Source organism: Dryobates pubescens, chromosome 8 (genome assembly GCF_014839835.1).
Source record: "Dryobates pubescens isolate bDryPub1 chromosome 8, bDryPub1.pri, whole genome shotgun sequence".
NCBI lineage: Eukaryota > Metazoa > Chordata > Aves > Piciformes > Picidae > Dryobates > Dryobates pubescens.
Window position 1 is genome coordinate 9,898,338 of NC_071619.1, and position 12,743 is coordinate 9,911,080.

At 41.5% G+C, this 12,743-nt stretch overlaps 1 protein-coding gene across 1 annotated transcript in view; it reads right to left on the bottom strand.

Annotated features, from left to right (window-relative positions):
* The window catches only part of SORCS3 (sortilin related VPS10 domain containing receptor 3), a 317,614-nt gene that overhangs the window by 67,563 nt on the left and 237,308 nt on the right, over positions 1-12,743 (bottom strand). The window contains exons 8-10 of the mRNA XM_009908219.2: positions 5,027-5,116; positions 2,123-2,302; positions 76-222 (exon numbers count right to left, since the gene is read on the bottom strand). Coding sequence (XP_009906521.2) covers positions 76-222; positions 2,123-2,302; positions 5,027-5,116 — 417 coding nt within the window. The remainder of the gene's footprint in view (positions 1-75; positions 223-2,122; positions 2,303-5,026; positions 5,117-12,743) is intronic.

A 12,743-nucleotide genomic window follows, 5' to 3' on the forward strand; every position in this document is an offset into this window, starting at 1 on the left:
AAGTGACTAAAATAAGCCCTAAAATAAGCCATTCTGAAGGATTCAGTTGTGCTGTGGAAAAGGTCTGCCACTCACCAGCTGGCAAACTACAGGATCCCCTCTTAAATTGGTGTCTGGTGCCTGCAGCAAACGCCAGTCTCTGCCCTTGTTGTAGGTAATGAAAGTCTTGATTTGATCATCTACCTTCCTGTTAGCCAGGAATATGCCTTTGATCCCTGCTACCTAGGAAAAATGGAGAGAGATGAAAAAAAATACATCGGAAGAACCAGCCAAAAGTAAAGCCCATGTGAGCACCCACAGGAGTGGAAGGCCTCTGGAAAAGCAATAGTAAACTCTATCCAGACTTAGGAGACTGTGAATGGCACAGCTGAAAGGCCTCATGAAGTTTTTCTCTCTGTAAGAAAATGCCAAGAATGCCCACTGAGGAAATCCTGAGAAAATAGGCCATGTTTGGATTTCTTTGAGCACTTGGTGACGATGCACCATGTCAGACATGAGCTCTGTGAGCTTGAGGCTGTGGTCTGCCCCACTCTCTCCTCAGACTGCCCCAACGTGGGAAACAGCAGGTCACATCAAAAGCAGCGTAACGCTTCTTATGTTGCCCTTCTTTTTTGTTTTGCTTTGGTTTTAATCTTACATGAAAGATGGAAGTCCTGAATATGCTGGAACGCTGATGTTTTGCAAACTTAATTTCTTCACTTTCCCTTCCATTCTCAAATTCTGTCAAAATTGTTGTTCCAAATGTTTTGATTTTTGTCAGCAGAAATCATTCCAGCAGAATATGGTCCTGTCAAAATGTCCCCAGGAAGATTTCATGTTGAGTCTGGTCTCTGCTGCACAGCTGTGAAAGTGTGACAGGAAGAAGGAACTTTGCTGCAAATCTGCAGCTTTCTGACAACAGCCAGGATGCAAATCCTTCTACTCTAAAGCCCTGTGAATTTTGTTGCTTTTGACTGAGCCTGTGAAGATCTCTAACAGCTGGGGAATACAGAGTCTGCCCAGGAATGGGAGTGAATGCATTTTTTATTTCAGTTGGTTCGTCACAACACAGAAAGGTATGAAAAGTATCTTTTTTTTCTTCTCTTTTCTTGCAGAACCAGGCAAATATATTTAACTAGGTAGAAATAAAATATATAGCCTCTCCTTCATATTGATCTATGTATTAGAAGCCCCATCCCTGGAAGTTTTTAAGGTCAGGCTGGATGGTGCTCTGAGCAACCTGCTCTAGTGTGAAGTGTCCCTGCCCATGGCAGGGGGGTTGGAACTGGATGATCCAAAGATCATCCCTTCCATCCCTGACAGCTTAGTGATTCTGTGTTATTTGTGAGTTTTCTCTCATTGCCTTTAATTACCTGGATTTTTCATTAAAAACAAAACAACCACAGCAATGACATCAAATGGGCATTATTCTGGCTGAAATAAATAATTTCTACAAGTAACTGCAAAAACGTCTCTGCATGTAACAGTAAAAGTCATCTTGCAGCCATTACTTTTAGTATGACAAGTTATTTGTTTGTTGGTGGTAAAGCACTGAGCCCTGAAACTTGGCATATCAGAAGATTCAATGAACTATGACACACCAAAACCAGAATGCTCTTCAAGAAACCAGGAACTGGAACAATTGCTCTGAATGGACTGCTGTTGGTCAAGGCTGAAAGGCCTGGCAGAGGAATGAGAATGTAAGATGATTCAGGCTAGAAGTTATCAAGCTGTTACCTCTGAGAAACTGGCATCTATATACTTTTGCTTATAAATCATGAACTGCTCAGTGCTCACACAGGTGAAATCCACACCCCTGCGTGTGAGCAGGTGCCTCTAGCTGTCCAAGGGGAAAAAGCAGTATTTTGAGTCCTTCTGTAGACATCCACATTGAGAAGGATAATGGTTTTCCCTTTTGGGAATGCCACATAGCTAACCAGTCATTAAGCTGAAAGTACTTGTCACAATGATAACAGAATGCACTGCATTTATTCCCATGTGAGCTGGGTCAGCAGCAAATCCAGTACATGCCTCTGGGCTGACCCCAAAGCAAACACAGATCTTGGAAGGTTGGCAGGAGATTTACACTTGCTTGAACTAGCAAGCAGTTGCTGTTCTTTGTAGGGTGACCTTTACTACATACCTCATAAAGGTCAATGATGATATTCCCCTCCAGACCTCGACTGCTTTTCACATTTTCCAAGGCCAGGGTGAAGTACACTCCCCGGGTGTCTGAGATATACAGGTTGTATGTGTCATTCTGGTTCCACTCTTGAACAGCTGCAAACACCTGATTCTCATCTGTGCTGATAATATGCATGTCCTGTTAAAAGAAGACAAAAGGCCTATTACTGAGGAGCTCTCTATTTCTTTGCCCTTTGGGACATGTAGTAATTACAATGACTTATGAAAGAATGGAGATGGAGCATGAATTATAGGTATGTTAAACAATTTTCTGTTAGAGCAAGCCAATAAATTACCACCATTGTGACTTTCCTGCATTTCATTTTTTTTAATGATCATCAGCTGGGCAAAGGCTTTTTGCTGTCTTTATTTTTGGTGGCTTCAAGGAATTTCATCCACTTTCATTTTTTATTTATAAATTTGAAAGCCAGTTTTATCACTCATGGAAGATTCACAGGTTCGGAGCCTGGAGTCCTCATAGTCTCTAAATAGGGTGTAGCACCAGGCTGAAAACAGTGACAGGCTGTGTGCTGAACTAATGGTCTTGTGCTTCCACCTGGTAAAGAGCCAGTTTCAAAAAGCAGGTGAGTTCACTTTTATTTGAAACTGAGGTACTGGGATCAGTTTGAGCTAATGCTGGTAGTGATTTTTAATAACATACTTTTTCTATTGAGAGTTTGTCTGAGACTTGTTATTACACGACATACAGGCTATCAAATAATCCACCCACTAACTTGTGATGAATCCCTGCTGCTGACCAAGATAAGAAGGGTCCAGCAAGGGTTTCCATATTTAGTTTTAATATCAAAGAGCTTTGACAGTGCATTTCCTCAGTATTGTTTTCCAGCAGGTTCATGAAAATGATTTCCAGGGTGGGGATGAGTATTGCTGCACTTCATCCTTGCCACTGCTGTTGAACCAACAGGTTCAGCTAGAAGCAAAGCCACTGTGGCTATGTGGGACTTCATCTATCTATTTATACCTATTTAAAATTTCCCTAGGGTGCCAAGGGGCCTTGATTAATTTTTTGTGCTGTTTCTGCATCCAGAAACCATAATTCTAGAAGTCTCTCAAAGGACAGAGTGACCTGATTTTTGTGAAGAATATCTGGATCAGCTCGACAACCCCATCCTGCCTAGGAGGCAACTTAATCTTCAGTGTGAGGCATCTAGATGCAAAGTTGAGGTTGATTAGTTGGGGCTGTTTCAAATAGACATAACATAGCCTGTCAGCATGGGATTGGGAGAAAAAACCCTTTGTGGGCCTAATTCTGTTCCAGTGAGTGCAAGCAGTGGGAGATTTTCCTTTTCCCTGGGTGAAGGAAGACTAAATCAGGAAGTTTGTTCTTGCACAACAGCTCTAATTCATTAAAGAATTAGTACATACCCAACCTTTTTCAGCTGAGTGAAAATAAAGCAAAACACCCAATGACTTTGATCTGCTTTGACCAGTTGCAGTGGAAATATTGCATTACCCTGTTGCTAGCCTCACATATGTACAACTCCAGCACAGTTCATTAATCTAGAGCTGACAGGATAGTTATTACTGTACAGCAAAACGTGCTAGTGACTAAGGGCAGCACAAAGAAGCCTCTTTCACAGGGCTAGAAGACTTTCCCATGACACCTATCTTAAAATCACTTCTGATTTTTAGATGACAAAAGTATCCCTGATTTTATGCACCAATTCCAAAACAGGACCATGGACAAGTGTGTCTTATAATAAGCCAGAAATTTGTGTCAGCATAAGTTTATAAAGCAAGATAATCACAGGGCAATCATCCTTTCTATCCACTTGGGGTTTTTTTATGAGATGCAGCTTTCAAGGCCAATCCATAAGGTGGGAGTATAAATATGGTTTTGAAAACTGGTGTGTGGTCAGACCTTTAGAATCACACACCACTACCATGGAATGACAAACACAAGAAACTACACCTGTAGGGTAGATCCAGCCTACAAGGCAAATCCACCTATCTTACAGCTATCACAACAAAGTTTTCACTTGTGAAAGAAAGGGGAAGGTCACCACTGTTGTTCATCAGTCCTCCATGACAGCAACCTCAACAGATATTTGAGGCTCCAAAGTGCATCAGTGGTCTCAACTGCCCATTAGGGTCACCCAGAAAATTGTATCCAGACAAAGCACCTCAAGGGTTGGCCCCTCCATTCTAACATGATCCCAAGCAATGCTTACACTACAGAATTTGAGTGTCATTCCATATTCTCCCTGCTGAGTTTTGAGCTATTTGATTTGGCAGAAAGCTAAGGCCTAAGATGGTAAGTTCAGGCACAGTTGTATGAGAAACACTAAATTCCCTCTCTCCCAGCTTTGCCAGTCAGTGCTAATCTTTGTCCATCTCAGTCATCACAGAGCGATGGGTGTTCAAATCGTTGATAAGGCACAACTTTTAGAGGGCCATCTTCACCTCCACAACTTCCTGGCAATGTCCAGTGATAGGAAGGAGACAGTGGAGCTGCTATACCCTGTGTTCCTCAGTATGGAGACTGCAGTAGTGCTTAGCATCCTAACTTTTCTTCAGGACCCTCAGTGTCATGGTCAAGCTTACAGAGAAATCTGAGTAGAACTGGAGAAGGGTGATCACAAAACATCAGTCAAGGAGAAGTTGGTTTGGCCTCTATTTTCTGTTCATTTCCATTTGCTCTTTACAGAGGGAAAAAAGAAACTGCTCTTCCTGAAACACACTGATCAAAGGCAGAGACAGGTAAAGATCCCAAATTCATGTTTAAGGAAGATCACTCAAGTGGCACAATGAATGGAGGTCTCCAGAAAGGAGCACCACTGAGCTGCTTCATCACTGGCTATTGAAGATATTACATGTCTGTGTTCACAAATGGTGCACTCACCTTAGGAAGAGAGTATTTGGGCAATTTAATCTGTGCGAAAGGCTCCCGTCTGTATGACACATAGTAATTTGCTCTTCCACCAGCTGTCACCTGTGGAAACATCAAAGAAAGTGAGTGATGACCCTTCCAAGACTGACACCAGTAAGAGAGTTTGATGTTTGACAACCTGTGTTTCAGATATCTTTTCTATAAACTGCACAGCTGTCCTCCAAAACATCTGTATAACTCCAAATAAATCTCACACTTGAGGGGCTGAAGCATTATTTTTTCAGCTGTGCAACTGAACTTTCCATTTTTTTTCTCTCACACTTCAAATCCAGAATGATTTTAACATCTTGGGGGAAAAAAAAAAGGGAAAATCTTTGCATTTCTGTTCCTCTCCTGTCAGGAGGTGGTAATGCCTCTTTCTCTGCTGCTTCTCAGCTGGGTCTGTCTGCAGTATAAGTTCATTAGGGACAGGGTTGTCTTCCAACAATGTTTTACAGTGACTAACAGCAATAGCACCACTTAATGCAAACAGTAAGTGCAATGAATGTGCTCTTGGAAAGCTGGAGCTAAGCTCTTAGATGCACTTTGTCACTATAAAACTGGTTTCTCTGAAATAATACTGTTTCTGAATGAGGATGTGTGGGGGGTAACCGATAGACACCCAAATCTGGTTTTATGGACTGAACGGACTGGTAAAGGCTACACATAAATGGCACAAACTGATGAGATCTAGCCTTGATGATTTGTAAAATATGGGATTTTAAACCTGTCACTAGTCACTCTTCCTGTGGGTGTTCTTTCTGGCACCATTTCAGGCCTTGCTACAGCAAGGCTTAAGTTGGTGAGTTTCCTATGCTCTGCTCTTTTGGCAATCTTGCAGGTTTTAAGATGAAACAATATACAAAGCACTTCTCTATTATATGAATGTCATCTGTTGGCTTCTTAAGCTTCCAATAAAGCTAACAAAGATCCTAGATTCCCTTCTAGATATACTTCCTTTTATCTGACAGTGATATTTCAGAATACACTGACATGGAATATTGCTATAGCATCAGTTATACTCACAGCAATGATATCACCTCTAGATAGTGGCTTTCTTCCCTAGAGAAGCTGTCATTCTAAGGACAAAATATTGCTGGTCATGAAATTTGATATCTAATCAACTCGAGATAAGGCTTTTCTATTGATAGTTTGAAGAGGTGGAAACAAATGAAGGTTCAGAAATAGGACATGCTTCTACACTAAGTCTTCCCCTTCTGCCTGTTTCCCATTTAAATTTGCAATGTTATCATAGCTGCATCTGGCGCTCCCAAAAGGAAAAAATAACAAAACAAGTACCATAATAGCACACAGAACAGCGTGGCAGAACAGTGACACATATCACAGCCACCAAACTCTACAAGAACAACATACAGATAAAGTAAAGGGGACACGAAAAATCTAAAGGAATTTGCCTTTGGTACCAAAACAAGCCTGTGGCAGGAGACAGAGAGAGGAGCCTCTTGACTCTCGCTTCATATAAAATGCACTGTGGATTGGCACAGTAGCATTTCAGGGTCCTGCTCTCCAGCTGGGAGGATGGTGAAAGGGCTGTGTTATTTCTGAAGGGTATCTTTCCTATCTAATACTACCACATCAAAATCAAGTTTTCAGAGGAGAGAACAGACTATGTAGTTGACTCACGCTCAGTTCAGCTAAAGGCAAAATTTCCTGTTTGTAGTAATTGTATCTCCTATCATCTGTACAAGTATCGCCCAAAGGATCCCACACTTCAAGCTCATATTACCTAAATAGCACAGGAAATATTTAAATATCCCCTCCTGGTGATATTTCTGACCTCTAGTAGAAGATCAAAATTCCCAAATGATAACTCTTCCATTCAAGAGTTCAGCACTATATTGTTATTCGTAACAGAATCCATACCGGACTGAATGTGTTCAGTGACTACTTGGGAAGGACCCCATTTCTGATGGGCTGAGCCACGCTCCTCAACTCATCTTTAAGATGCAGACCTGAATGTTTGCATACTTTGTAAATGCTGTGATGTCTAATTAAAACTGGGAACAGGCCAACAATCCTCAAGTTAATTACGTGAGCATAGAATGGCAGAAATATCAAGGGGTGATCAAATTTTCCCTCTGTGCCAAGACAGGATCTATTCCAAAATCTGCCACACTGAAAAGATTTTACATACCTTTTCTTTTGGCCTTATGCCTCTGTAAACTAGTTCCTGGAAGGGTTTTATGTTTGGACTCTTTTTTTTGTTGTTTGTTAAGGCAGAAAGGTAGGATTTAAAGACTGTTCAGGTTCACTTATGCATTAACTGTACTCCCTTTCAGTCTGGATGAGGTTACATTGAAAAAGGTTTAGAAATACAAGTCTTTGTGGTCTGTGGTCTTTCTGAGCCAGTTAATATGAAGCCACCCACAATCCTGTTGGCAGGAATTCCATGAAAGTTTTCCCTGCCAGGACCTCATCTTTGCATGATTTACATTTTTGGCTATAACAGTTCCAAAAAATGATCAAGCCTTCAATAAAGTTTTGGCAAGCACTGTGGTAGAGGATGAATTTTGGAAGGCCCAACTTAATTTATTTTGATGAACTTTTCCTTTTCCTATGAGCAAGCTTTTCAACACTGTAAATCCCAGAGATTATGATAGTGTGTTGCCCTCTAATGCCTCCTTTTAGTTCACATTTGATGAATGTCACCCAATTATTTGCTGTGAGCTCATCTGTCATGCTCAGTACAGAATTAGCTGGGCTTGTCTTTTTCCTCCTCCTTTGCTAATGACTGGTTCGTTAATCTGTTTTGCTGGCTTCCTACTTTATGTGTTTAATTGGACTTCTGGCCAGTGGAAATTATTCCTTTGGACAAATGTGTTTGTCATTAAACACATCTGTCTTTCCTAACCTTTGTTCTTTCTTCCTCCCTCCACTCATGATCTACTACTTTTATTCAATACTTCCACATTTTGTTTCCAGACCAAAGTCTGGTCTCATTTACAACAGCTGGCACTTAAGAACAGAATCACAGAATGGCAGGGGTTGGGAGAAACCCATGGGGTTCATCTAGTCTAACACTTCTGCTAAAGCAAGTTTGCCTAGCTCAGGCTTCATAGGAAGGTGCCCCAGAGTTTTTAAAGTCTCCAGAAAAGGAGACTCCACAATCCCTCTGGGCAGCCTGTTTCAGTGCTCTATCACCCTCAAAGGAATGAAGTTTTTCCTTACATTTAAGTGGAACTTCCTGTGCTCTAGTTTGTGCCCATTGCCCCTTGTCCTATCGCTTATCCTATCACCCCATCCTCTTGACATCCACCCATTGCATATTTATAAGCATTCATAAGATCCACTCTCAGTCTTCTGTCTTTCTCTCTGAGAATTTTTTTAAAAGCCCTGAAATTTTCAGTGTGCTGGCTCACCTCCCCTCCTGACCTGCAACTGGACAGACAACATAGAATACATAGAATACACTAGGTTGGAAGAGGCCTTCAAGATCATCGCGTCCAACCTATCAACCAATCCAACCCACCTAAACAACTAACCCATGGCACCAAGCACCCCATCAAGTCTCCTCCTGAAAAACTTCCAATGATGGTCACTCCACCACCTCCCCAGGCAGCCCATTCCCATGGGCAATCACTCTCTCTGTATAGAACTTTTTCCTAACATCCAACCTAAACCTCCCCTGGCACAGCCTGAGACTGTGTCCTCTTGTTCTGGTACTGGCTGCCTGGGAGAAGAGACCAACCTCTGCCTGTCTACAACCTCCCTTCAGGTAGTTGTAGAGAGTAATAAGGTTACCCCCAAGTCTCCTCTTCTCCAGGCTAAGCAACCCCAGCTCCCTCAGCCTCTCCTCGTAGGGCTTGTGTTCCAAACCCCTCACCAACTTTGTTGCTCTTCTCTGGACTCGTTCCAGCAACATCAAATATAGAGGACATCAAATATGTTCACAAGGCTGCAGAGAATTATAGAAAATTTATCATGCAACCTAATCATCTTTATATTTTCTGTGGCATGTCTAGAAACACACTAAGTCATTTAGCATAGTAAGGATTGAATGCAGTTCTTTAAAAGTAACTTTTTTTTTTTCACTCTTTTTTTTGTTGCTGTTAGAGGGATCTTCATCTTACCAAAAAATTCCACAGGTCATCTAAAAGAGTTTGGAAAGCAAGCACAATGAATTATTAAGTTCCAGGATGTAAAGACACTCAAAGGGTACCATGCTTCATTCTCCTCCTCCTGACTTGCTGATGCTGTGATTTGTGAGCAATCTGAACTTCAAGCCCCACGATTCTTAGCTCGGGCCAGCACTTTCATTTTAAAGCTAGCATGATGTCAGCATGGTATCAAATACTCATCAACAGATCCAACTAAAGCCATGACAAGCACAAAAGGTTCTAGAAATGCAATAAATGCAGACAGATAAGCGAAGGAAAATGTTCATATTTTTTTATCAACCTATATTATGGTTCAAGTTCCAGATCTGATATTTGGCACAGCAAAGTGCTAGGAATGGATGAAAAGCACCCAGCAGTGAAAAGGAAAGTCACTCCCTATTTACTGCCTCTCTTACTGTAAAAGCTTTTAACTAGCACTTTGGATGCACTTTCTTTCATCTCTATGGATTAATTTCCGCCACTGAAATATCATTCAGCATTTTAAAGAGGAACAAGAGAAGATCAGCTGTCGCCAGGCGTTATTCACCAGTAAAACAGGTGTAATCATGTTCATCATTTAAACATCTTCATCCTATTAGTTTCATAATAAGCTTTTAATGATTTCTTCAATAAAAGACTCCAAGTCCAAACCCTACAAGTTGGAAAGTGCTCCATTGTCCCATCAAGTCTTTTTATCTAGCATCGATTGCAAAGATAAAAATCAATCGTAGCTAAGCAGGGTGAAGTTAAAAATAAATTGCATGAATTGATTTCTATTAAGACCTTTGGCTCCTAGTTAAAAAACAGAGGAAAGAAATTTATATTTGAACACAGTGTATTTAGCATCTTAAAAAAAAATAAAAATAAGAAGGCTCTAGACTGGGAAATCAAAGTTTAATTTCTCCCTTCCTAGGTTGTTTCACTGCCGAGAAGTTTCACATTTTCTTTTGTTATTCCAAAAGAAATTGACTATTTATAAAGTATTAAGCTGACAGCTTGAGAACTGCAGTGAAGAATCTGCATGAAGTGGCATAATCTCGGCTGTGGCTGCTGGCTGAAGTCTACTCACCTGCTAACTGACTTCAGCAAATATCCTCCTTCATCCGAGCCTTAAATACCCAATAAACTTGAAACACACACTTATGCCCTACAAAACACAAGCACTTCCAGGTTTTCCTAAACAACCACAGTGGCAACCAGCAGTAGTAATAAAAGTAATAAACTTCTCTGAGCTAAGCTTAGACACATTTAACTTATAGAATTAGGAACCTTTTATAGTCCCCTATAAAACCATAAAGGGAAATGTTCCCCTACTCCAGTTCTAAGCTAATAAATGATCCTTTCTTTTTTTTTTTTTAACTGAATCTGAAAAATATGTTCTGATAAACATATTCCCTTTGATAAAGCCAGAATTTGATTCAGACATAAAAAAAAAAATAGAAAAAAATGTGAAAAAAAAAATAAACAACCCAACAAAACCTCACAACAACAACAACAAATCCCCTAAAAAAAAAACCTAAACAAACAGAACAAACCAAACACCCCAAAGGAATTTCCTGCAGAAAACCATTTTCCATTGGACAACTTCAGCTGGAATTTTTGGACACACTCTGATGATACTCCAGGCACCCAAAAGGACAACATTATCCATAGGTTCTATACGAAGCTACCAATGATTGTGGATGAATGCTGACATCTGTGTGTGTTTTAAGGAGACTGTCTGGTGCAAAAGAAGACTGAATTGGTCCAACGGCTTTTGGCAGAAGAGTTTGCTCCTCTGGGCCAGAGGCATTATTCAGACGGGTGTTGTAAGAGACCCACTTAGCTGCACCACACAACATCGCCTGCAGATGAGTTTGCTCCTCATGCTAGTGAGCAGGCTGAGATTCTGCCCTACTGTTCAACTCTGAATTAAGCAAAAGTCTTCTAAGTGCAAAATTGATTGAGAGAGTGGAGAAGAGCCAGATACATGATGAACATCAAAGAAGAGTGTTTTGACTTTCCACATGGAATTCCTGCCTGCAACTGCAGCTGCTCCCACAATGCTGCAAGTGCAAGCTGCAAATAACCACCACCCCCTGCTCCTAAACAGCAATGCCATCGACCCCATTGCATTCAGGAGGATTACAAGACCATGGCCAAGACTCACTCTCTCTTCCCAGCTCCCCTCACACTTCTTTCCTCCTTCATCACATCAACCTCAAAAACAAAGGGCAACTACCAGAGCAGCTTAGCTTTTTGGATGTGGGACCATCCTATGTGCCAGGACAACCTGAACTGAAGGAATCTGAAGTCAGGAGAGAGACGTTCCCAGGAGACTGAATCACAAGTGAAACAGCATAGAAAGCTGCCAAGAAGGCTTCCCAAAAGGAGAAATGGCAGGATGGTAGGAGAGGAATATCAGCCTGGAGTTAGACACCTTGATAAATTATGCCATGGGAATAGAAAAAGGAAGGGGCATCCACCTCCCACTCTTTAAAGGCACTGAAGGGTTATAATGTACTGCCTTTTACCATGCCTGTCTGGTTAATGGTGCAGAAAACTTCCCATTTAAAGTGGAAATGGAGCAGGGTCTGAAGCAAACAGCCAGCCCTTCTCAATCAGAGCTTGCAGATGTTGTTCCTTATCCTTATGATGTAAGACCACCAGCCAAAGGCAGATCTGAGAGCATTCATCTACAAAGACATTTCTTTGGCCTGCTAGAGACAAGAAGCATCACCCCCAAATTCAAACCAAGTATCAATTTCTAAATCTCAGAGGAGTCTTCCATGCTCAGCAGCTTTGTCACCGCTGTGGAAAGTGCTGAAACTCTGGGCTACATTTCAGATTGGCTTCAGCTGCACTCTGTTGTGATACAGCAGAATCTACACCATTCCAGAGGAAAATGAAAGACACAAAAACCAATTAGAATGGGTATTGATCTCTCATCCAGACACCTCTGCACTGACTGTGATACTGTGACTTACAGCCAGTTCAAATCAAAAAGGCCAGTTACTCTGAGGGTCTGCAAGTGCTGACAGAGACAGAAGTTTGAGGGAGGAATGGGGACAGTGTTAACTGGATGCTGGACTAGACTGTTATGACCTCTGGGAGGAAAGCCATGAACTGAAGGGTTTACACAAGGGGAAAAAAAAAACAAAACCAAAAAATAAAAGATGAGACAACTTTCAGGAACCAAATCCTTTCTCAAGTTCCTTAGGATCTCATGAGTATGCCCAAAGCTTATCTGACCCCTTTCTAACTCTATCAATTCTGATCTCATGTAAATAAAACCCACTACCTCTCCCTGTAAGCTCTGTCTCACATGCTGAGGCCACCAGCACTGTAACATCAGTACTGCCACCTGTGCTTATGCCACAAATTATTATTGCCCCTGTCCTGATAGCTAGGGTTCTCTGAGAAAACAGAGTCCTTGCATGGGTCTGCACCAGTGCCACTGGGAATGTCATCAGTCCTCACTAGTGGCCAGGCTTGTCTGTCACAGGACTCCAGCCACCCAGCAGAACAACTGAGCTGATGCACCTGGGACAGTTTAGACATAACCTATGAGTAACTACTTCAGCTCAGCATGG